Source organism: Xiphophorus couchianus, chromosome 10, assembly GCF_001444195.1.
Source record: "Xiphophorus couchianus chromosome 10, X_couchianus-1.0, whole genome shotgun sequence".
Lineage (NCBI taxonomy): Eukaryota > Metazoa > Chordata > Actinopteri > Cyprinodontiformes > Poeciliidae > Xiphophorus > Xiphophorus couchianus.
In genome coordinates, this window is record NC_040237.1 from 13177511 (window position 1) to 13203489 (window position 25979).

The window sequence follows — 25979 nt, forward strand, 5'->3', positions numbered from 1 at the left end:
AATGCCTAACAAGCAAAAACATCTGTAGACTGTAAAAAAAATAACAACCCAGAAACAATAAAGATATATGTTAATTCTTTATTTCATCCATTCAGATTAGAAATAATAAAAGATAATATTTCACAATGGTTTCTTAGAATGCCCACAATTTTCTTCTCTCATCACAGATTGGGTTCAGATTCAGCATCGCCTGGTTTTTCTTCCCCAGTCAATTACGGCAGCAAAGACAAGTTAAAAATACCTCTGTACAAATACGTCTGGCTAGTTCATCTGATTCCACGTACAAAAATAAGTTCTAAGTGCTTCACACACTTTAATACTGTCTCTGCTTCGGCATGTTCACAGCTCTGACGCCTACTCGTGTCATCTGATCCGAGATCTCCGCAAAACCTTCAGTCGAGTAGAAGAAGTAAAAGTTAAAACTGCTACTATCAGCAGCTGCCTTTACCCAAAAGAAAAAAACAACAACAACAAAAAAAACCAAGATACCCTGGAGCATTGTTTAGATCCGACACCACATCATCCATCTTTCTATTTTATTTTATTTTTTAACTTCTAACCTATCATGAGAACGCTGTGGATGTGAATGACAGCCAACTCCTGGATTTTAAGGATCCAGAGAGGGAGGCGAGTTTTAACTAATGCAACAGACTAACGGAAGGAAAAGAAAACGCTCAGTGTGAAAATACGAATGCTGAAAAAAAAAAATAAAAATCAGAAATGACACAACATATTTAATCCGAATAAGGCGCCTGAGCGTTTTTACACTTGGCGGAAACAAACCTGCTGAACAGAAGACAACACAAATGAAAGGTCTGCTTTCAAAAAGCTCCAACAAACTTGTACAAAACAGGGCAGATTTACTTTGTGTAGATTTTTTTTTTAATAAATACAATTATTAATCTCTGTCTGATACTCTTTTTATGTTACTTCAGCTCTTAGACCAAAGCTCCTCCCTCTGCACAAGAGGTTGCCATGGATATGCCGGGCCTGTTACCATGGCAGCACCTACAGTGACAGATATCATTTACATCCTGTGGGTGCTTGGTTGTGTTGGACGGAGTCAAAAAAAGGTATGCAACAAAATAAACATTGTATTAAAAAAAATATTAGAAAGATTCTAATTTTAGTTAAATCAGAATTTCTGGAAACGTTTCTGCACTGGAAAGCACCTCCAATGAGATACAGTCATCATCATGATGATCATCATCGGCACAGCAGGTGGAGCTTCCTAACTCTAATGTCTTGGTTTGAGAACTTTTTCTAAAAGCTGAACAGAAAAAAAAGATGACTTCAATTTAAAATCAGGACTTCGCTGTGAGTTTTACGGAAATGAAAAATAAGAGTAAGCACCGCTAATTACAGATGTTAAAAAGAAGAGTTTAGAACCCTATTTAATTTATTTTATTTGGCTTAAAAGTATAGAATTGAATCAGATTTAAAGGTCTGAAGAAAAAGCTAAAGTCAACAACCCAAAAGCCATTGCAATCACCAGTAGAAGACACTCAGAAAGTACCTTCGTTAGAGATAAGCCACACTCTACACACCTAACCAGAAAACGCGAATCAGCCAATCAGAGGCAGTTTTCAGCATCACAAACCAAACTGTGGATGAGCAGATAATTCGGATTAAACTAGGAGCAGAAACAGGTGACAGACGAAGAGTTTGCTTCGAGGCGACTGACGAGTCTGATCAGGTTTTCAGCAGCAGCTAGCGATCTGGGATGAGACTGAACTGGTTTTCAACTAAAAGAAGTTTAAATCTCCCTGTTTGATAACAACAGAATGCCGCATTCACACCAGTTCGCTTTTGGTTTTTTAGGAAAGACGCAGTCAGATTGGACTTCTTGTCAGGTCACAGTGTTTTGGGGTTTTCCAAACTGAATCGACCTTTGCGGGTGAGCGAAGCAGTGTGGCGCAAACGCAGCTCCACGGTTTAACTCAGCACCCGGACACAGCAGCTTTAGAAAACGCCGTATCCGTCAGTGTGGCGAGCCGCCACGGCGAACGCGGGGTAGCCCTCGTACGTGGCGTAGGCGGTTAGGTCCTGACCCAGAGAAACGGCCTGCTTCAGCTGGGAGGCCACGCCCGATGACCCCGGGCTCGCCAGAGCGTAGCCTGCAGGGAGACACGAAAGAAAAGACACCTTATTATTATCAGGCCCTGCTGGTTCACATGTGGTCCGTTTTTGTAACCACCTGTGTGATCTGGTTCTGGTTACACGCCGAGAGTCAAGTGGGTTCTGTCGCTGCTTTAGCAAGAAGTGAGAAGTTAGTCGGACTTGGGTACGGACCTTCACATACCTGGGAAGGCTACTGAGGCCACGGCAGCTGCAGTAGCACAGCCGGCGTCAGCAGCGCCCTCTGTCTGCAGGCCGAGCGTCTGCAGGGTGTGTTCAGCCGCGTGGACCTTCGCTTCTTCCACAGACGCACACAGTTTTGCTGGGGTGAAGGGATGCCTGCAGAGAGGAGCACAAACACAGATGAACCGAAAGTGGACAAAACTAACCTGTTATTTCAGTTTAAATTATAAGTAGAATTCTGCTCAGTTAACGTTGTGTTCTGTCCACCTTTTAGCATTCTGCTTAGCACTTTTAAAAAAAGAAGTTTTTAGAACGAGTTTCAATTAAATTCAGTTACAGACAAATTTTATCTCATTTTCTAGTTTGATGGTAAATGATAAATGGTACATCTTACAATATTTCATTTGGCTCGAAATGAAATATGTCAAACCAAATTAGGGGATGAACTCCTACCATTGCTGCCACCATCGTCCCTCAAGCCTCCTCCATGATCACTAGAGATGCAAACTCCTATAACCCAATCAGCAGTTACTCAAGGATTAAACTCTGGTACACCATTTCTGGTACGAAACCCAGTCTCTATTTGACACTTGAGGAGTCTCGTCTTTCAGCTTCTGGCCATTGTTTTCACGGGCAGCAGTGACTCTCGGGCAAGAAGCAGAAGCATTGAATGCCAGGAACATTTACCTATTCAGATGATGGGGGTCTTCACCAGACATTTTCAGTTTAACCTGTCCACTTCCTGCCATTAGATCCATTTCATCTCAATCAACACCATTGCATTGCTTTTACTCTTGTGGCAAAAAAAAAGTAAAAAAAAAGGAAATTTCATGCCTTACAAAGAAGTAGAAAAACTGTATCTTTAGCATATACTTTGTCCACCGGCTCAAAGGTTTCCCCAGTTGATGCGTTGCTACCCTGTAGATTCATTAAATGGAGCAGAAGTCTGGGTTGCTGCTCTAGTGGAGCTGCCTATACTCACACGTTGGGGTATTGTGTGGCCAGAGCTGGGATGGTGATCTTGTAGAGAAACAGCTGTCGCTGGTCCGGACTGATGGCTGAGTGGAGCTGATAGACGGGCTGACCCCAGTTGTTCTTCTGACACAGCTCTTCCAGGACCTGGAAGCGGGAGCACAGACAGGTGGATTTAGTTCACCTTGGGAGAAGAGCTTCCAAGTACCACATAGTCACAGTTTTTCACATCGCAGTCTGGAGGATAAGTGATGCTCTTTTGAGGATGAAGAACCAAAGGCTTTCAGTTGAGGCGTCATGTAGACATTAGAAGCGTTTCTCTCCGTTCTCATATTCCTGAAAAATGTCAGGAAAAAGTCGGAATATGTTGAATGCGTCCCATTACCTGAGTCGGTGGTTTGATGCCGGTGCCCTTGAGGCTCATGGCAGCCGGGTTCATCGGTGTCAGCTCCATCCCCGGCAGCAGGTCATACAGCTTTTCCTCGGCCTGCTTGTCCCCCTTCAGCCCGTAGGAGGCGCTATTTCCACCTCCTCGTCCCATGGCTGCGTAGGCCAAGTAGCCCCGCCCACCCAGCCCTCGTACCCCCGCCGCCCCTACAGGTACAGTCATGTAAATTTCTACAGGAGATCGGAGAGGCAGTAAATCAATCAAATCACCGGAAATCAGCAGGGAAGAAGAATCACACAATTAATAAATCACAACAAATGCTGATGAAGATAACAGCTAAGTGATTTCTTATTTTTCTGGTGAATTTTTGACCAAACTTCAGCTGATTCAGAGGATCTCACATGATTCCTACCATAAAATACTCTGATTTTTAAACCACGTTCATTACATCCACATGATTCAGGAAGATCCACCCCTCTGCGTCACACCTGCCACAGGTGCAACTCAAAGCAAATACAGAGAAGTCGCCGTTAAATCCAATTTATCTGCAACAGCAGCTGAGTTGCGATTGGACGGTCTGTGTCGAGGGGAGGAGCTTCAGCATTAGATGAGTGAGTTCCTGCTGTCAAATCAAGATCTGACAGCAGCAGCTCTGCCTCCATCATGTTCTCCAACTCATGTGAACAGAGAGAGCGTCCTCACCTCTGACCGACGGCGTCCTGATCAGACCTCTACCTCCCACGTGAGCTTTGGCTGCTGGGAAACGGAACTGACCCGGAATGGCGGCGTAGGCCTGGGGGGCATAAAACACGGGAGCACCAAGGTACGCCGTAGTGGGATCGTACACCTGCGAGAAACGGAGGCGGAAGAGGAAGTTTGCCTTTTATATTAAGATGTCTACTGTTGGAGCTAACTTGTATTACTTTGGATTTTGTTGTACTCGGTTTACTTTACATTTTTTGGGTTCTTTGCAACAATTTATAACACTAGCAGCACCCAGAAACAAAATTTATGTTGCTTTTTGTTTGAGTGCTTGTGCTGCCCCTGATAAGTCGGCGCCCTCTACTGCTCTGGAAAACTCAGGCAAACAAAAGGAAAGCTAAAAATGTTTTCCTGTTCTAAATGTTTTAGTTCCTGTTCCTGTTCCTGGGTTTGGTGTTACCATCACTGGTCCAAACTGGCCACTGGATGAAGTCGTTTGACGTCCTATGATTTATTTATTTTTTTGTCAATCTTGACAACACTGCGAACAGTAACACAGAGAGTCTCTGGGAACTCAGAGTTCAGCTCATTATCAGCTCCTTATCTCCTGTTTATCTGTGAATCTGGTTCAGGTTCAACTCAGTCTACTTTATGGCTTTCATGTTCACAATGTTCCCACTCGACTTTCTAATGAAGGGATTTTCAAAAGCCAGATAACAAATAAAAAAGAGAGCCATGTTTAGTAAGATTTTCCACTTTAATTTTCTCATTTTTAAAAGACTGACTAGTTGTGTTAATTATTTCACTACTTATTGAAATTTTTCTGTAGATAACAATTTGTTTCTCTAAATCTCTTGTTGTGTACACCTTTGATTTGCACTATGATTTCTGTATAAGTCTAGAGTTATTCCATGATGCATTAACCGTCTGGACAGAGATTTTCTGTAACTGTGTCCTGTAGATGCATTAAAATCTGATAAAGCTACGACAACGACAGTTTGATAAATGTCAGCAGTTACGTGCTGCAAGGTAAATCCCTGTTGTAATTTGGGATATTGATGCTCACACTCCAAGCTGGTACTCATTTCGTCATCAATATATTTACCGTAGAGTCAGTTCAAGGCTCCTCTGTGCTCAAATTCCTTCCTGAATATGCCTAATTTATAAGAATGCCTGTTACAAATCCTTTTTAGTGTTCAGGTAAGAGCTTAGAGTTCCCAGTCCCACCTGTCCCAGAGTGTAGGCCGTGTAGTCGGTCTGAAGAACTGAGCCTCCTCTTCCTCCGGTTCCTCTGGTGTACCGGACATAGCTGTCCTTGTCCACCGGCTTGGCCAGAGTCACCTCGATAGGAGAGCCGTCCACCACCTGCAGGCGGAGAGAGGAGTTTACCTCTCAATGATCATTCTGTGTGCATCGCCTAAAAGCAAAATCAATCTTGGTTGTATTTTTGGGATGCTATACTTTTGCGGATTATTGCTGGTGAAATTATTTTCCCACGTCAGCTCATTGCCATCAAGATTCCTAGTGTTTTATGCAGCTGTTTTGATGGTAGCTATGGAAACGGCGTGCTGTATGCTCTGAGGCAACAGTCGGGTGCTTGTTTCTTCATGCCCTGATCATCGGTGGTTTCTTTTACCAAACGGTGAGAAATTTGTCCGCCACCAAAAATGAAATTTTAAAACAAAAAAACTGTTTAGAATTAATAGTTTGAATTTTTAACCATTTCTTCTTCTTCTCCTCCTATTATTTTGCTTGTGCACTCTCTGTGGGGTTTTGTGTGTTCGCTTCCTAGGATTTATTTTGCAGAACATATTCCTTTTCCCTAAGAAGTTTTGGAATATACATGCAAACAGCAGAGAAATGAGGGCAGGGCAGAGCTGACCTTCCCGTTGAGCGCGTTCATGGCGTTGACGGCGTCCTCTCGCTGACTAAAATGTACAAAGGCATAGTCTCTGATCTTCTTCACTCGTTCCACTGCACCTGCAACGCAACAACGCCTTTTAATAGCTTCTCATTTTAACACCTTTCACTTTCCTGGAGCTCCACCCATTCAACATACAGTATTTATTATGCAAAGAAACCCACATATCGCAATATATATATATCTATATATATATATATATATATATACACAGTATATATCTTCAATAATCATGAGTTTATGGTAATAATGACTAATAGCCTTAATTAATTGCTTATTTTCTGAATACAAAACATGTTAATGCTTTTATAAAATTTTAAGGTTTTGATTTTAAATATATTTTTTGGTTGATTTTTACATCTTTTTACTAGACTTTGAAAGTTTATTTTTTCTCTCTTCTATTAAAACTATTGTTCCTGAATGATCCAAATCAAATTTGAATATATTTTTGCCAGGCAAAATATGTTTTGTTTGGAGTTTTTCCAACTTTTTGTCAGCTTTTTTTAAATAAAAAAAATTTAAAAATAGCTTTTAGCAATTTTGTTTTTTGTCAGTAAAGTTTTGCAGACTATCCTGACTGTGTGTTAGAAGCTTGAAACAAACAAATGAGACTTTAAGAGGATCTTGTCAGCTGCATTTAAGGACAATCTGAAATCAGAGAGTCCGGTCATACCTGGTTTCAGGCTGTTAAACTCCCTCTCGATGGTTTCTTCAGTGGTCTGCAACATCAGGTTCCTCACATACAGAATCTTTACGGTTGCCATGGTATCCTCATCAACCTCCACCTCAGGCTCCGCCCAGTCCACCGCGATGGGATGACCCCACAACTGGATCCGACCTGAAGGTTTGATGACGTGTGTAGTTTAGGTTATGTTTAGAGCTCCATGTGGACCAAGATTGTCAAAATGGATGTCTTTGTGATTTTACAGAAAAACACTGGAAACAGTGACAGTTCTGCTGCTAAAACCCCATCTTCAATATCTGCTCTCTAATCATGAGAACCCATCAGCAGTAAAATTGGCTTTGATTGGCTGACACTTGGACAGCTGAAGACTTTGACTGTTTTTATGATGTTCTCTTGATGATATTAAGGTTTGTTACCAGCTTTGCAAGGTGCATGTGTTCACTTCCCCTGTGTGAGATCAGCCCGCATATTTTCAGCATCTTGAGATTGAACACACACCGATCGATTTGAAACATCTCTAGAAATTGTGAGACAAAACTGGCCCAAGAAACTACATGAATCTCCAGAGTTTGCTGTCTTTACCTGGCAGGAGTTTGCGTCTGGCCATGGCAGCTGCCCGGTGGCTCTCGTACTCAACAAAGGCAAATCCTCGGTTCTTGGATTTGTCTGCAGCGCTGGGGTACACGATGACATCCACAACGCCGTCCGTGACCTTTCGCATCTCCACTAGGATCTCGTCATGCTTCTTGGTTTTAGGAATGCCCCCGACAAACAGACGGCAGTTGTCCACGCTGGCACAGACACCGAGCAGGCGACCGTTCCTGGGAGACGGAGAGAAAAACATTGCAGGAATGTCAATTTAAACCAGTATTCTGATCGACGCAGATGACACCTCTCTGTACTTGGAAAAACAAAGCAGTAGTCTATAGAAGAAGGTGGTTATGGTCTTGAACTGTTCATGAAACAGTTTTTTTTGTCTCGGTGTTGGTGAAACTGTTTCATGATCAAATGAGGAACTAATGGCGATGTGAATTGGTCTGGCCACATAAAAAGTGAAGTGTTTGGTCAATTGATAGTATAGTTACTCTGGTTGGTGACATGTAAATTGATAATATTCAGGGTTAGATGGATGGTTGGCTCAGATTTGTTAGAGTTATGTGCTAGCAATAAGGTAGTTTTAAATGAAGATGGGTGTTTAAAACGGATAATTGTAAAGCCTGTCGTTGCAGGTGAAGGACCTCTCTGACCTGATCTCGTAGTTGTTAAGCTGCTTCATGGCTGTTCTGGCTTCCTGTTTGTTGGTGAAGGTGACAAAGGCGTAACCTCTATTGTTCCCATTGAAGTCCATCATCATCCTCACCTCGTAGATCTTACCAAACTGATGACGGGGGCAGAGAATGCCGGAACATTAAAAAGAGCAAAAAAGTGACATCAAGGGACATATCCCTCAAATTATTCCATAATGCCTCACCTTCTCACACAACGGAACCAGTTCATCCTCAAACAGATCTCTCGGGAGTTTCCCCACAAAGATCTCACTACCTCTCTCAGGCGGTGGTCCGTCCCAGTCAGGCGGCGGGCCACCGTACCGCCGCTGACCGTTCTCCTGAAGAACAAAACCTCAAAATGAGGAGCGGCAGCATGGGGAGAACTCCCCTCGGCACTCAGGTTCCGCCCTTACCTGTCTCAGCTGGTATCCGGTCCGTTGGGTGAGCGCCCGAAGAGTGGCCTCTTTCTGAGTCCCCGCCAGCCCGTCCCCACTTCCCTTCTGATTGGATTCCATTGGGTGTGATTAACAGCAGGTTGTGAATCAGGAAAATTAGGGGTGCTCACTGCAGAAACAGACATAAAGCAGGTTTCAGTTCTGATGTTCTGGTGGTCAGTGAGAGTTTGGGTGGGCTTTTGTAAGTCACAGAACCACGTTCAGGCTGTCTGTGATGATGGCTGTGAAGAGTAATCTGTATTAGTTTCATTACAACTCTTTAAACCACATTAAAAACTTTTCTTACGTTTATTTGCTGGATCCTGTCTGACCCTCACAAACTATTGAATGACTTGCATATTTTCTTTGTGCCGACGTGTTCAGATTTCAGAAATCTGTTATAAACCCATTTAGATTCAAGACATTAAAACATTATTTTCTTCTCCAGACAGTCTGTTCCCCCTAAAGGTGAACTGAACAGAAACATCTTTCCAAACATCCTAATTGCTCTAGAGCCTGCAGATTTCTGCAGCTTGAGAAGGAATGTATTCCTGACCAAAAAAGTAGCATTTGCAGCCGAAGCTAAACGAGTTTATACAGAAAAGCTTGCAATATCGTCGAAAATAACTTTCCAGGAATCCTGGATCATCTGAACCTGCTCCTCGCTGAGATGCGCTTTAACACTTTCTTACCAAATAGTTTGTTTAGTATGAAAAAATAAAACTGATTAATCTAAAGAGTTTTCCCACGTTCAATGTGAAATAAATACAGAGAAATTTAGCAGAAAATAAACCGTTCTAATTATAGAAATAAATATGTATATTTTTCAAAAGCTGCACTAAACTGTTAGGTACAGCTGACGTTCTGTACCCAATGACTCATTTTCGACATTCGGATCTCTTCAGTTCATACCTGCTATCAACTTTTGCAAATTTGACTATCCTTTAAAAAAGTGTCTAGTGTCTTGGTACAATTTTCTTGACTTTTTTTTTTCAAACAACAATGATTTTATTAAAAGTGGACGTTTCTGTAAAACTAATGAATAGAGGAAACTGGCACAGGACAAGGAGGCTGCCAAGAGGTCAACAGCAGCTTTAGAGGAGACTAGATACTTCACAGGAACACAATGGCCACTGTATAAAACGGTGGTGGCAGCATCATGCTGTGGGATTAGTTTTCTTCCGATGAACATGAGGTTGTTAAGTTGAATCAACTCCAAAACCAAAGAAAGTTTTGACAAAACGTCCAGGTGTCTGCTAGAAAGCTGAAAGCTTAATATTTTTTGTAGTCCCAGGTTGAAATTCAAATTAGGAACAGAACGACTTGATATGAGAGAAACATTTATGTTTTGAAATGGCTGAGCCAAAGTCCAGTCCTAAATGTGACTTTTTAAAAAATAGTGAACAATTTGTGCCCACAATGTGACATATTGATTCCTATCAAAAACGACTGAATGCTGAAATTGAATAAATCATTAGATCCACTGTTTGTTCCCTCTCTTTTTTTTTCTTTGTCTCAGTCATATTTGGTGGAACCGCCTGCAGCCCTCTGTTGAATCAACTGCTGAGACATCATGTACTCACAGATCTACACCTCCTCGCCTTGTTTTTCCTAATCTGAGCGACAGATATGAGCGGCGGGGAGGTCAAGGTCTGCCGGCTGATCATTAACAGAGACCGTGGAGAGCCTGACAGTCCGTCTCACCGTCCCGCAGGGCGGAAACCTGCCACAGCCGAAATCAGATCGAGCTTTCGCTGAATTTATTCAGCAAATGGCATCCCAAACAAGACGGAACGCCTCCCCACACCCCGCACCGTAAAAACCCTCGGCTCGTATAACAAGAACCAAAACACTCCAGGTCACATTATGAAGACCTGGGATGTTGTGTTGTAATAAATGTAATAAAAGCATAAGTGCTTTATTACATTTATGTAATAAAAGCATAATGTTTGTGTGAGTTTTTTTGTCATTAGGCCCGAGCAGCAAAGCGCTGCGAAGGCCTATTGTTTTTTGTTTTGTTTTATTACATCTTGAGGAACTTTTAAATCAGTCAACAGGGGATGTCACTATCTTGTGTAAAAATGGTCAAATGTGTTCCAGACTTTGAAGAAATTCTTGTATTCTTATCAGAAAACCGATTGGAATGATTTCATAAAATGAAATAGAGATGGAATAGAATAGAGAAGAGAGATCGAATGACTACATTTATATTCTGAATGTGTTCAGTAAGCTCCAAGAATCAGCTTTACGCCTTTGCTCCCAAATACCAAATTAATCTGTTCACACTTTCCGGCAGTTTAGCTCAAGGAGAACTTCTGCAGGTATTCTTCAAAATTCATGCTGGCCATAGTTGAATATTTTTCCTCAAACATTCAAACATCAGCTGCCCTTGCTGGTAGGGCTCCAAACAGTTTGGCTAAACTCAGGAACCAGATCGTCTTCAAACTGTTGACTCCATTTCCAAGAAGAAGGATGAACAAAAAGCAATCCATCCGAGTCAGATAAATCAATCGGAATGCTCTCCGGATGTCAGAAATCCAGGTTGTAATCATAGACCGACAGCGTCCCAACATGGCCGCCATTAGTGATGAACTCTCAGAAGACATAGTGGCTTTTTAGCTCAAACTAATCTGTTCAACATTTATCAATAAGCATCTTCTGGACAAACTGACTAAAAGGCAAAACTAATAAAAATAATTAGGTCACATTTCACGTCTTCATTCAGTTTTACGTAATCAGATGTTGGAGCTCAGATCATGACTGATCTTTGATCAATCACTCTATCAGTAAATCAGCTTCAACTTTTGCCCTTCCGACAGCAGCCGTGATGATCCTCCTGCATCGGCTCGTCAGACAATTAAAGCTGTAGAAACTAACACTAATCTAGATTTCTGGTTTCAGCAGAAAGGGGGTTGCTGCTCCTTTATTTCCATATGGAACGACTTCCTCATTGAAAACAGTTTCGATTCTGCGTCTGAGTTCATTATCCTGATCTGTGAAATGAAAGCCTCTGTCGTCCTGCGGATACATCATGATGGTTATGAATATTTATGGATCAGGATCCATCTGCTCCATTAAGAAACATATCTATCGCATGGCCCATAATATATACTCCAATACTCAGGCAAAAGAACACCCTGTTCAAGCTGCAATGAGCCATAGTGACTGGTGAAGAACACAATACCGAAAGATCTAGAGATTTTTTTTTAAAATCTAGAATGTTTTCATTCTTCAATCCAATTTAATTTTAAATTAGCACAAGAAGCTCAATTTTACTCACACTAAAATGTATAAATTAAATAAAATTCTGACAGAAAATAATCTAATTTTATTTAAAGAGTGAAATGCTAATCTCATCCCCTGTAATTATCTGCTGCGTTTGACTTTTGATTATTTGTAATATGAACACTTTCTATAAGAATGTTTTAATAAATCAAGGAAAACTGAGACGTGCTGATTAAATCCCTCCTGGTTTTCTAAGGGGGGGAAAAAAAGTCAAAATACTCAAGTGCCTTCCTATAAAACTTTATGAAGAGAAATCAATTGTGGAGCAGTTCATTCTGCGGCCAGCAGATGGCAGTAATTATCCGGAACATTTGGCTTAATCAGTATGAAATTAATTTGAACATATTTGGGGCTGAAATAGGTTTAAATTTTCGTAATACACTAATAAGGACAGCAACTGAACCACTTGAACATGATTTCCTTTAGGTAAAAAAATATACATACATACTAAGAAAAAAAAGTAATTTACTAATATTTGAAAAGTTTTTAATAGACATAATTTTAAAAATAATAACAATACTTGTACAAATATTTGTGTTTTTTACATTTAAAAAATAAGATTTTTTTTCAAAACAATCTGACAAAATGTCACACAGCTTAAATTTATATTTTAATTGAAATATTTTTTCTTCCTATGAAATATCCTGAGATGTCTCCTGCTGTGAGTCAGAGCCTCATAAATGAACTGGCTGATTAACTGCACATGCTCAGTGAGGATGTGTCTCTGTGTGGGAAAAGGATTGAAATAATGTACCTCCACATAACATTCCAACAAGAAAAACGATTGAATCAAAAGTTCAATTAATTTGATGTTAAAATTGCATCCGATTTATCATCTGAATTATCTCATTTATAATGTAGGACAATAGTTTAGGAGCTGCAGCAGATCCTGCTGCTGCTTGATGATCCGACTGAGTTTAATCAGGACTTTCAGGATCCAATGCAAAACTTTTCACAAAATATTTTAGGTAAATGAAAGGAGATTTAACGTTAAGTGTTAACACGACTTCCCTCCTCTGGAATCTCACAGAGAGTGTATGGAAGTAAAACTTTATGCAAATTACAGGAGGGGGGGGGAAATGAGCATGGTAACGAGATTCATCTTTTGTTGGCTTTGTCTGGAATTACCTCTGATTGAACCACTAACCAGAGCTCCCAGTTTTACACCCCAGTAAGGACATTTAACTGGTCTGTAAACGTCAACAGAAACACTTTCGCTGGCAGAAGGAGCGCCAGCAGCTGCTGGACGGCGCTCGCTCGCCTCAAACTCGGCCTGTTTGCTCAGTTTGCAGCCTCGACACACAGAAGAGAAAAAGAGAGGGCGAGCGGCACTTACTTCACATCTGTCCTTTCTCTCTCTCTCCCAAGTTTGATGCTTTCTGACCAATTTTTTGGAGTAAAAAAATCTTAAAAACTCACCTGAGCAATTTCAGAGATCACCTCCCTCCGATCAGAGCTGTGTCATTCTGAGTGTGAGTGTGTGGTCAGAGCCCCCTGCGTGAGATGGCGTGCGTGCGTGTGTGTGTATGTGTGTGATCACATCATATCAAACTCCAAAGGTTCACTGTCCTGGTGTTAGCTTTACAAGCTGCAAGTTGTTAATGTTTAACCTGCTGCTATCTGTGGACACACTGAGGCAGTCCTGTGTGTGTGTGTGTGTGTGTGTGTGTGTGTGTGTATGGGCGTGTGTGTGAGCGTCAAGAGGCCTTTGACCGACAGGATCTGGATCAGAGGCCTCTCCAGCTGCTTACAGATGTTGTGAGGATTGTTCCTAGGGGTCCGAAAATCTTTCTGATCAAAAGTATTGATAAGACTATTGATATTGCTTTCATAATGGAGTCAACCTTTGGTATTATATCATATCAGAATAACACAATGTGGGACAAATATGTTACATTTAAGCATGTTTTGGCTCTATCACTTGCTTTTCGTATCTTAATCATTCGTTTTGATCATTTACTCAGCTCATATTGTTATTTGTGATCAGATAAAGGTGTAAAATGAAGAAATGAGCAGCAGAAAAAGAAAAGAATAGAATTAAACAATTGAAGAGTTAGTCAGTGTTGTGGACATAATGTCTTTTTTTTCCACATTTGAACAGATGTTAGACTATAATCACCACTGCTCCCAACAAACTCAATAAATGTTTTCATCCTGGCTAGTATTTTCACTACAGCTATACGTAAGTATACATAAGTATTTTTATGTTAAGATCTTGTTCTTACTGTACAGTATATTAGTCTTTTTTTTTTTGTCATATATTTTTAATCCTATATCTTTGTGTGAACCGACATGCCTGCTGTTATACTGAAATTCCCCACTATGAGACAATAACAATATTTCCATTCTATTCTATTCTACTCAAAACTTCTCCTTGTGCTCAGACTTGGTCTCTGCTCGCTTTTGGAAACGGCTTTTGGCACAGTCGCCTGGCAACCTCTCAGCCAATAGAAAGAAAGTGTTGTACTGGGTGCGTTTGTTTCCTTCCAGCGGGAGGGAGTTGATTGGGTGAACAAACTCCTGCTTAAGATCAGTAGCTGTTAGCTATCAGTAGCACACAGCTGGCGGATGTTTAGTGTAACACGGAGCAGAAAGCTGACGTTATTGTTTCTCCCTACATGCAGTGGGTGGCGCAAGCTGCTACAATCGATAGTAGCCACACGGGCACACCGGCTAGAAGGATTATAGAAAAATGTCTCCATAGAAAACCTGTTAATCTGAGAAAAACGCACTTTCTTAACACTTTACTACAAAACAGCCCATATGGCTTCAAAACACAAAGCAGAAAAACCTAGTTAGCTCTTCTTAGGCAATTTTTTTTTCCAGTAGGCTATTTGACGTATTTAAACCTACAGATTTTCACTCTTTCACTCTTTAAAAAAGGTATCACATTTCTTATTTAAGATATTTATATAAAAAAAATATGTATACGCTGTCTTTTCCAAAGGTCTGTTAACATGAGCAACTTTTAACAAGTTTTATTTACCTGGACTGAAGAGAAATGAGTCTTTGGATTGCTATAAAGCTTGCAGACCCGTATCAAAAATAATAAATAAATCATTTTTCTCTGCAGCGTCGTCCGAATGTGTGAAGAACACACAGATTTATGCGTTTTTAGTTAGTTTTAGCGCAGTTAAAGCGGCAGGTTTAAATCCCGGCTGGGGGTCTTCCTGTGTGAAGTTTGCATGTTGCAGACTCTGGCTTACTTCCGCAATCCAAGACAATGACTTTTAAGCTAATTTAGTTTTTCATAATAGTTTCAGATCAGCCCCTCCCCCTCTCTCTCCAATACACGCTAAAACGGTAAATTATTAGTTTAATTAAATTTCTGATAAACACAGGATATTTGGGAGTAGAAAACAAGTTCAGTTTGAAACAGTTTCGTTCCAGAGGAAATGAGCATCATGTTCATTTGAGAAACAATAATAATAATAATAATAATAATAATAAAAGTTCTTCCAGTTTTTGTCTCCTGGTTGTAATGACAGTAAGTCTCCAGAAGAGGGCGCACACTGATTACAAAGTCTTCCGGTCACTGATTTGTATCCAGCAGACTAGGTATAGTGTGATCATCCCTCAGTCCGTGATGACTGATCAGATCTATTCTGATCAGAACATTATGAAATATGATCCCTGGCAGCGAAAAATAACAACAACAAAAAAAAGATCAAAAACAATAATGTTCTGTGTGAGATCATGGAATATTTCCTCATTGTGTAAACGTCTGTTCTCGGATGAATTCGCTGTCATGTCCTCAAATATCTCTGCAGCAGCTGCAGGAACATGCTGACAGTTTGAACACAGAAGGTTGATATAAATAGAGAGAACGGACCAGGCTCACAGTTCTGCTCTAAACTGGACACATTCGGTCCAACACGTCTATTTTACTCTCTAAGGCTGTTCAGAGCAGATTTACGGGATGAATCAGACTTTAAACGTAAACCGGGCTCTGTTTTTTATTTATTTATTATACCTCCTGTTTTTATTTCACATGGGGGGCAGGGGGGGCTGTCAAATTGAAACACTTTAGAACAGATATATTTTTAACTTTTGCTAAAGTCTCATTAGTTTGAAAAATGGTGTTGTTCATTGGTTTTTTTTAAAATCATTTTTAAATTTGCACATGAAACTTAAAAATGAAAGCTATCATCTCATCTGTTTTTCTGAACTTTCTTAGAGCAGTTTACAGTAACATCCATCCTTTCTGGCCACGGCTTATTCCTGCAAAATAAATAAATAAATAAATACAAATTTTTGGTTGGTTTAAGATGAACATGTAGGTAGTTTTTTTCTCCATCTGTACATAGAAACTTTAACTGAAGCAGCACAGGCGAGGAGGAGGACAGGTGATGAAGATGAGGAGGACAGGTGACGAAAAGGAGCGGAGGCAGCCCAACTTTCCTCCTCCTCCTCATCTCTCTCTCTCTCCCTCTCTCTCTCTCTTTCCACCTCGACCTCCACTTAAGCTCCAACTGTTTCGGATTAAATTATCCATACTGGAAGTGGATCAGCGCTCCGGACTCCTCCGGACTCGCGGCTTTGCAGCACCTGTTTCCCGGCGTTTGTCCTCTCACCTCCCTAAACATCCAACTTGAGGCTCTTGGCTTCCTGTCTCTTGTCTCCATGTGGTATTGGAACGCATCTTTTTCTTTTCTTTTTGTGTGTGTGTGTGTGTGTGTCGGGAATAAAGTGCGCGCTGCCGGATTCCCGCGCCTCCGTTTTCACTGGCGGACGTTTGGTTCCTTACTCTCCGCGTAAAATATTCCAGCGGACATAAACCCGGAGCAGCCCCTCCTGTGGGATTATCCTCGTCTCAGACTGATTGTAAACTTTGCTTGCGTTAGTTGTACGCTGGATTACTCCTCACGTCTTCAGTTTTTTTCTATTTCATTCATCGAGAGGAATCCTGCATCCAAATTTCCTTTTTTTTTTAATCATGCGGTTTGTTTTGATTGGATTTAATCAACGGGATGGGAAGCGTGACCCGCAGGAGTATCTATTATTTAATCTGTTTTCCAGAGTTTTTCCTGTGTAAGTCACTGTTCGTCACCTGATTCCACCCAACCTCAAACCTCACCACAAAAACAATTTAAGCCCCCCCCCCTAGATGTCAGATTGTGGAACCAATCCACTTTTTGTTTGTTCCTCCTTCAAACGTTCTCAGATATGTAGGTACTAAATGAAATCCAAGGGAAACTTTGGGAGCTGCCTGAAGGCACCCAGGCAGAAAGCCTGCAGCAATTTCTACAATATCTGATAATTAAATGGATTTGGACCAAGAGCAAACACAGGTACCCTGACAAGCAAAAAAGAAAAAGAAAATGTTGTTAAAGACTTTTAAAAAGATGTAGCTGGTGTAAAGGGTAAAGAACTCTGGAGTTTGAAAGGTTTTAAGCCAAAAGAAACATTTGGAAAGTTCCTGAAAGTCCTCTGTCCTCTGTATGTTCCTGGGAAAATCTGGAAGAGATTTGTACACCGAGAAGTTTCCGCACAACAACTGAATCCTAAAACTCAGGGAGAGCCACAACAAGACCTGGCAGGGCAACGACTTAAAGCGAAACGAGGAACCCAAAGATTTCTCCCAGGAACCCGGAGATCCCAAAGTGGTCAGGCTGCGGCGGACGTTGCGACTCGGACCCGACGTCCTGTCGGGACCAGCTGAAGGAGCCCATGGGAACGCTGCGGGACCTGCAGTACGCTCTGCAGGAGAAGATCGAGGAGCTGCGGCAGCGCGACGCCCTTATCGATGAGCTGGAGCTGGAGCTGGACCAGAAGGACGAGCTGATCCAGAGGCTGCAGAACGAGCTGGACAAGTACCGCTCGGTGATCCGGCCCGCCACGGCCCAGCAGGTCCAGGCCCAGCAGAAGAACCTGGTGCTGCAGCCGGACCAGCACCGCAGCAAGAGGCAGGCCATCTCCGCCGAACCCACGGCCTTCGACATCAGCGAGCTGTGCCACGTCACGCTGCCGTTCTACCCCAAGAGCCCACAGTAGGTCCTTCACTTCCTCCTGCAGGTTCTGACGCGGTGGGGGAACTTCCTGTTTCCACGTGGGCTGTAGCAGAGGGTTAGAATCATCAGACTGAACAGAACCTCCTTCAACAGCTCCAGAAAACCTCGTAGAACTCGTTCTGTCCCATCAGCTGGGTTTAAGCTTCTGTCGAACTTGTAGAAAGCTCTGCATGCCACCGGAAGTTACCAGAACGTTCTGCAGACTGCAGTACACTGAAGAAGTACCAAATCTTTCTTGATGCACTTAAAATAAGGCAAAAACTAACTTACAAGCAACTTTTCTGCTCGTTTTTGTAGCTTGTTTTTAGTGAATAATTACTTATTATTTATTGATAAATAAAGTTATTAGTTGCACAGGTAGACGTTTGGTCTTAAAACATGACAAGTTCCCTACGTTATAAGTGAAACAAGCTGCCAGTGGAATTAGTACTTTTCAGAAATTATTGACTGAAAACAAGCTCGTATCTTGCCGAAAAGTTACTTGTAAGTTAGTTTAGTCTTATTACAATTGCACTAAGATATTTTTCACTAGAAACTAGACCAAACTTTGTAAGATTTTGTGCTTTTGCAGTGCATACAGGAAGTGTAAATCTTGGCGTTTATCTCTCAGCTAGTTTTAAGCCTGAGTTGAACACGCTGGATTTCATAAGACCAGAGGATAGACTCTCCCACTGAACATCGTTTTTTCTTTTTTTAAACAGTTCTGTTGTCTCGGCTGGTTTTGCACACCCGTGACAGGCGGCTCTGCGCTTTCAGCGAGTTTCAAAGCCGGTTTATGTCAGACAGTCCAAGGACGGGGTTCAACTGTTTCGCCGCCAAAATAAAAAAAACTAATCAGCCATATCACCTAAGTGAAGAACAGGCTTTCGATGCGTGTCAGTCTGGCTCGAACGAGTGACTCTTGAGGGTCTTTTGTTACCGGCTGAAATCTTTGCGATCAGTTGTGAGGCCTGCAGCTGCAGCTGCTCGTTAGCGACAGGAACGAGCTCTAATGGATCTGCTCTGTTCTGCGTTAATGGAGCTTTTCAGCTCTGTTTCGGCGGCCGACTGCCGAGCTCTGATCAACATCGGATAACGCAACGACTCGAGCAGAAAAACAACAACAACAAAAAAACCCCACTCAGTCAAACTGCGGTCGTCGTCGCTTTTAATGCGCCGCACGGTGCCGACCGAGGTCAGGGCCCCGGACTGAAGGTCCTTCAGAGATGTGTCTGTTAAGAGACCTGCTCCCCGTGCAGCTCGGGGTTTCAAAAAAAACGGTCAGATCATTATCCGACCTGAGTATTCTCCTCACACACCTGTGCTCTGACGCGCTTCCTGTTCAGCATCCCGTCGTCTAGGCTTCAGACACGCAAAGATCTTGCGAGTTGTTCCTCGCGCTCCTAACTCGTGCCGCGTGCCCTCACTCAGATAATTATCTTTTAGCTTGTCTCCTGAAAATATGAGCCGGTTTTGTTTTGCGTAAAAAAAATTAATAATACAAAATAAATAAATAAATAATCATAGGATGCACTGATGATGTTCTGGGGGAAATCTGAGAGAGTTCCATGTAAGAACTTGTGGATTTGCAGCGAGGCAGAGGAAATTGCAAAACCCGAGCGACGGCAAAACGATGAGGATTCTGTTTTCCTCAGTTGCCTTTGAGGTCTAATTCTCCTGATTGGATGATTCATATTTTGTTTGTCAAGCCCAGGCAACTACACACACACACACACAAAAGGAGAGAAACACGTGCCGCGGTTTATTCATGGAGAAACTTTCAAATCTAACAGGAAATAAAGGAATTTGACCTGCACCCCCATTCATGCAACAAAAATGTTAGCCTCTAGCATTTATTTGAAATTCAAAGAGCATCCAACATGCTTCTGATTGACTCATTTACAAACCAAAATTGTTTGGAGTACTTAAATTTGACGAATCGAATAAATAGAAAAAGTTAAAATCCATCTAATTAAATTTGTTTTTACTGATTTGTAAAAGGGAACAGACAGTATAATCTGGTGGTCTACTTTTTTAAAAATCATTTTAGTCAAATTAGCTGTGAGCTTCATGGACTCTCCCGATCCGATACTGATATCACTAATCAGTTTGATATCAGTAAAAAAAAAAGTATCGGATTATAACGGCCTGCATCAAAACAATTGATTAATAATAACAGTCAGTTGTTCTCACACGTATTGGTTGTTGACTATTGTTTTGTTGGAGTGATATCACTTGATCAAGCCTTTTCTAACCTCCCACACTACAAACTAGCTAATAAAAGCATGGGATGTGCGATGCGATGATATCGCATCGGGTCAATGTCGGTATCGGCTGCTCCTCAACGCTGGAATATCGGTATCGGATCGGAAGTGCAAAAGTTGTATCGGGATACAACTGACTTCTTCCTGTGTTTTTAGTTTTCTAGTTGCATGCGGAAGGTCCTGGAACTGAAATTCCATATTTTGAACAGCATTGTGCCTGTTCCTCTCCTGCAGCTTGTGGATGTATATGACCAGGAGGCTCTGCAGGGTGTGAGGTTGGACCCTCAGGTGCTTTGCTTTGCAATAATATGAAATTCCTGACACTTCAGGTATCCAAAAAAGGAAAAAAAAAGGAGAAATTGAAATGATTTTCTGCTTCTTTCTTATTAGTATTTTTCTCAGATCTCAGAGGCTTTTATGAGCTCCTTGTTATCCTGCATGCTTCCCAATCAGGCTTCAGGATGGCTAACAGACAGCTACGAAAAGCCAAGAAGGAGCAAACGGTGGCCGAGCCTCAGCTCCTACTCATCAGCTCCGAAATTAAGTTTGAGCTGCAGTTGTAGCTCCGCCCTCCATGATATCCAGGAGGTTTTGATGTTTCCATCAACCAGAATGCCGCTGATACATCTATATATAGCTGGCCGCACGATGCAGCAGCGCTCAGTGTTTGGAGTCTCTGCATGTAGTGGAGCTGCACAATATCCTGAACTATAATTTGTGCAACGTTGCAGTCAGAAAGGAGAGCTTGGATGCATTATTTAATAGAATATAACATTTCTGGGGCAATGCATTTTATCTCTGTCTGATAATGATATTACTTCCCCACTTGGTTGGACTCTCACTGCTTTTAATGAACAGACCAGAATAGAGTAAGATAGAAATTCTAGATAGAAATTCACAACAGGTAATCATTTAGGCAAAACAAGGCATATTTACGACGTAAGAAAAGAAATTGTGGCGTTATTAAAATAGTTTAGTCAGATTTAAAGAAATATGGAACAGTGTATGATCATAAAAAGAAACATGCAACATGTATATGTGGTTTCTGTGCATAAGGAAACGTGTGTGTGTGTGTGTGATTGTTCTTGACGGTCTTGTCTCTGTCAGGTGGCTTAAACGGGATCGTGATTAGGATGATCTGCTGGGATCCCTGAGGGTCCCGTTAATTTGTCAGTGTCTCCGGCTCTTTGGTGGTAAGTTCTGCCGCTTACCAGCCGCTTCGACTCTCTGCAGACTGCTGAATGGCGTGCTTTTCTGTCTGCGGCGGCGAGAACAACCAAGCGCGTTGGTTTTCATCTTCCCACACACGGAGGCAGATGACAGGGTTTGTTTCCCATCTCCTTTCCGAGTCTGCAACCCGCCCGCATGTGTCTGTGTGTTATATGAAAATATAAAGTAATGGAGAAGAGAAAGTGTGTGTGTGTGTCAGCGTGGGCTGTGGACTCCCACCAGCTCTCCTGGTATCTACAGACAAGTTAATGATCCACTGAAACTGTTCCCTGATTCGCTGCTGACAGAGTTTGAAGCGATCCACCAGAGTTTGCAATGATCACCAGCTGCAGAGTGACATTGGAATCAGACGGTTTGCAGTTCCTGCTGCTAGACCTTATGGTGGGTCTTTGTTAATAGCTACTGTGGTTCTCACAGCTGCAGAAACTCCTTCCAGATACAAAGAAAGACACTTGTTTCCATTTTTAAATGCGTTGCTGTCATGCGACTCCTACTGAGAGAAACTAAACAGAAAGAAATCCAACTTCTGTTCTGTGCACAAAAAAGAAAAAAACCCATCAAGTAGAACATTGTGAAAAAGTCAAAGAGTCAGCGAATTTGGTCTTTTTTAAAAAAAAAAAAATCATCTGTTCAGTCCAGGTTCGGTCCACAGAACATCTCAGGTTTTTTTTTTTTTAATGAAATAAAGTCATCTTGAACCCTTCATCTCCTGCAGAACGCTAAAGTTATTAAAGGAGAACTATAACAGGCTCCCACATTTGATCATAAGGCGTCTTTTAGGTGTTTGAGTTAAAAAGCCACAAACTTCATGGTATGGTTTTGATTCCCATAATGCTCTCTGTTTGATAGATTAAGAGCTTCTTTGTTATGGAAAACAAACAAGATCTTTGATTCCTTCCAGAGAGCAGTGCACAGAGATCTTAAGACACTTTTGTTTCATTAATTGAATTTTGCAAATATTTCTCCGTTTGAAGATATTTGTTCTTGTTTATTTTGTTCAGTCATATGCAGCACAGGCAGAACTCATCTAAGAACAAACAGCCAATAGTGTGAAACATTTCAGATTCATAAGCATTGACAAACCTTAATACAACTTAAAAATTATATATATACATCTCTTGAATGTTTGCCATGAATTCAAAGGTCTTTTTTTTTATGAATTATTGAGAATATAATCCATAAACTATATTATATGTTGTCATGTTTCTGAAAAAAAGCTTTATGGTTTATCACATTCCCATTGCAATTGGTTTTCATGCCAGATTAAGCCGTTTTATTCATTTTATTTTATTTTTTTATGAAATCAGTGATCAGATGATAGAAACTGACTGCAGTTACACAACATTAGAGAACAAAACAAATAAAAATGCCACAATGATGAAGATAATGTGAGCAAGCAGAGTTTAAATGCAATTTTATCCCCTTGCATTTCATCAGCAAAACTGTACATATTCAAATTAGGATGGTGATCATAACTCCTGTATGTTTTCTGGCTAAAAGGCGATTTAAATAGTTGAATGCAAAACCTGCGTAAAACGTCCCCATGGCAGGCATGAATCCATCCGTGTTTGGTATAAAACGCCTCTCTATCATTTATGAGAACATAACAGTTAAGACTGCAAAAGAGCGAGACGCCAGCAGCTCAAAATAACCGGCAGCAGTTCAGCCGCTGTAATGTTTACAAGAGTTTGGTGCTGCAGAAGCTTTTGGGTCAAGAGTTTCTGTTTCACTCGCCAGAAATAATAATAATAAAAAAATTCAAAATGACTGCAGAGGCTCATATATATCCTGCAAGAACAAAACGCCAGCGTGTCTGTGTGTTGTCTGACAGGTTTTGTGCAGTTGGTCACCAATTTTTAAGTGGGCATGTTTGCTACGTGAACAAACGCTGCAGTGGGACGTCTGTGAAGACCTCGCAGGAGTTCTGCTCTTGAGCTCTTGTGAATTATGAAACGCCTCAGCCCAAGAAAAGAGAACAACTTTTGTCTTGTTCTTTGCTTCCTCGAGTAAAATAACATCGAGTGCGTTTTGGCCTTTGTTGGATCTGACCTTGACATCGGCGGAGCTTTTTCTGAGGCCTTGCATGTCAACTCGTAGATCCTTCAAAGATAAAAAGCCTAAAAGCCTTTTTTTCCCCCCACCTTTGAAAGCCAGATTTATGCTTCATGTTGAACCAGTCTGTGAGTTTCAGTAGCTTTCTAAACTTTTTTATTTCGTCTTTTGTCAACGCTTCCCGTTCAGCAGCAAAATATAAATATTTGTAATTTTCACCCCCGTCTTAAAATATTCATTAGCAATATCAAATTCTAAAACTGACTGCCTACAAAATAAACAAAAAAAATATATTGAAAAAAAAGTAAATATGCACTACAGCCAATGGTGCTGTAAGGCAAGCTCAAATACTTTTTATTTGTCTCTGGAAAAAGGGTAAACATAAAAAAAGTAATTTTCTTTACTTGTTAAAAAGAAATATATATATATATATATATATATATATATATATATTATTATTTTTTTTACTGCAAGTCACATTTTCTACATAAAATCACATTTGTCTGTTATTTTCCCTTATAAAGTAACAAAAATATATGTATATATACATATATTTTTAACAGTATTCAAAATCTTTCCTAATTTTGCACCATAAACTGAGAGTACACATCTGCTTTAACATGGTTGTGAGTTTTTCCTTTTGCATTTTTGTCTTTCTTCTATTGCCAACGTCCCCGGATGCTGATATTTGAAGCTTCTTCTCATTGATTGGCAATAATGTAAATATGTATTTAAATTCTAACACATATGAATCAAACATACTGCCTGTCAGATTCTTGAAACTTTCACGCGGTAAAACTCACCCTAGTCTTCCAGTTCAGCTTCTTCTGTTGACCTGATGCCGATAAAAAGTCTAGAAATGTGATCTAACGAATGTAAGTCTGACGTTTTTACTTATTTTGAGATGTTATTGGTGTTTCTGCCTCTGATTGGCAGATGGTAATGAGCTAATGCCCCCCTGCTTCCCTGTTAAACACTCTGTCAGTATTAGTCGACCATGTTTTACAAAATCATCTCTGTTCAGATTTATTTTCTTTGTGCTTTGAGTTCCCTTTTCATTTTCAGCAGAATTATTTTGAGTTGCTCTTTTTTTTTTATTTGTCTCTCTTGAATTATTTCCACCCTCTTAATTCTCTTTTCCTAATTTTTTCCCTCTCACCCATCTGTTGTTTTGTTCCTCCGGTTTCTATTCTTTCACACTCATCACCTTCTTCTCCCTCCATCATTTTCATTCGTCCTTACACCTTCCCCCTCCCTCTGTGGCCAATGCAGTAACGACGTAAGGGCGAGCGCTTCGTCACCACCTTCCCTCCAGATCTCTCTGATTTCCCTCCCGAGTCCGGTTCTGTTCATGTGCAGAAACAGAAGCGGGGCTGCAATATTTTCCTGTCGCCGAAATAACACCCAGCTCCGGCTCATCTCCGAGAGCTCGTTTCCTCTGCAGATGAATTAAAATGGAACTTATCAAGCATCTCCACCCCCTCAACCCCCCACGGTAACGACAAAGTGATATCGCTCAACGTTTCCTCCTGCACCGCAGGGACGAATCCTGTTCGCCTCGGTTCAGAAAAATATTTTAGCTGCAAACCTCGATCGGGGATGAAATGTTTCTCGACTGTATTTGTTTGGTCTGCTGATTGAATTCGGGAGGCAACGCCATAACTTCTCCTGTTGGAAGTTTCTAAAGAAAATCTGTCAGAAAATCTGTAACTTTGGTCCCGATTTACTCGCTTATTCATATGTAGGTCTAATGAAACTTGGAGGATGATTTATTTTCACGTTCAACTGATGTGTTTCTTGTTCTGCTTTAACAAAAACTAAACGGATCACAAAGTAAACTGATCCATCATGAACTTGGGATTTCATGCAGCCATTAGCATGCTGCTTGTAGCAGAACCGTGCTACAAGCTCCACAAATAAGTCACCGCAACTCTTTGGGCAACGCAGTTGCCTCCACCATCACTTGCCACAACCAACAGGATTGCACCACATGGCTGTCATCAAACGTTGTGTCATGCTTCACTCGCTAATCACTCATTTTCAGTTTTACTAATTAATTATTCCACAGATTCCCATTTTCAACAGCGGTCTGTCCTGGAAACATAAAACCATGACGCCACAGAATATCGTACAGCAGAAACAGAACGAATGTCGTAAAACAAACAAGCAAACCAAAATAGCACAACTGCCTACATGTACCGTATCCACGCGACAAGTCAACTGTTTGAAAAGCAGGGACATGGATCACATACTTCATGGATTTTACTGAGTTTATAAAGTTGTTACTGAAGTTAACAAGCTGTAGTGTTTCTTTTTTTTTTACAAGTTGTTCCAATCATTCGATGCAGCAAAATGAAACAAGCGTCTGTGGGCCTAACAAAACATACAAGCTCTTGCGACGATCATAGTGATGAATTTATCAGAGTGTAAAATGAGTGTTGTTGGAAATGTTGATTGAGTGAAGATATGGAAGATATATGGAAGATA

General features: G+C 41.1%; 2 protein-coding genes across 4 annotated transcripts in view; one reads left to right on the forward strand and one right to left on the reverse strand.

Moving 5' to 3' along the window:
• Positions 1-64: 64 nt before the first annotated feature.
• Positions 65-13515, reverse strand: a1cf (apobec1 complementation factor). 3 transcript variants are annotated; one of them, XM_028029897.1, is made up of 13 exons: positions 13376-13515; positions 8651-8801; positions 8441-8575; positions 8217-8347; positions 7552-7790; positions 6958-7122; positions 6246-6343; positions 5591-5728; positions 4364-4508; positions 3659-3867; positions 3284-3420; positions 2303-2457; positions 65-2117 (listed from the first exon to the last, which is right to left on the reverse strand). In XM_028029897.1, exons 2-13 carry the CDS (start codon positions 8750-8752, stop codon positions 1963-1965), a joined length of 1809 nt encoding a protein of 602 aa, XP_027885698.1. In that variant the 5' UTR covers positions 8753-8801; positions 13376-13515; the 3' UTR covers positions 65-1962. The 3 variants fall into 3 exon arrangements, with proteins under 3 accessions (XP_027885698.1, XP_027885697.1, XP_027885699.1); XM_028029896.1 differs by having other exon boundaries at positions 3659-3891; XM_028029898.1 differs by having other exon boundaries at positions 2293-2457; positions 3659-3891.
• A 2889-nt stretch (positions 13516-16404) lies between these two features.
• LOC114152021 (cGMP-dependent protein kinase 1-like) overlaps positions 16405-25979 on the forward strand; it is a 45013-nt gene continuing 35438 nt past the window's right edge. The window contains exon 1 of the mRNA XM_028029637.1: positions 16405-17946. Coding sequence (XP_027885438.1) covers positions 17627-17946 — 320 coding nt within the window. The 5' untranslated portion in view covers positions 16405-17626. The remainder of the gene's footprint in view (positions 17947-25979) is intronic.

What these genes read in the sequence shown, in the direction of transcription:
- a1cf (XM_028029896.1), bottom strand. Translation starts at nt 8,752, where the DNA reads ATGGAATCCAATCAGAAGGGAAGTGGGGACGGGCTGGCGGGGACTCAG. An exon ending in TGAACGCGCTCAACGGGAAG is followed by an intron (nt 5,729 to 6,245) that starts GTCAGCTCTGCC and finishes CTCCGCCTGCAG; the next exon opens with GTGGTGGACGGCTCTCCTAT. An exon ending in GCATCAAACCACCGACTCAG is followed by an intron (nt 3,421 to 3,658) that starts GTAATGGGACGC and finishes TCCCGCTTCCAG; the next exon opens with GTCCTGGAAGAGCTGTGTCA.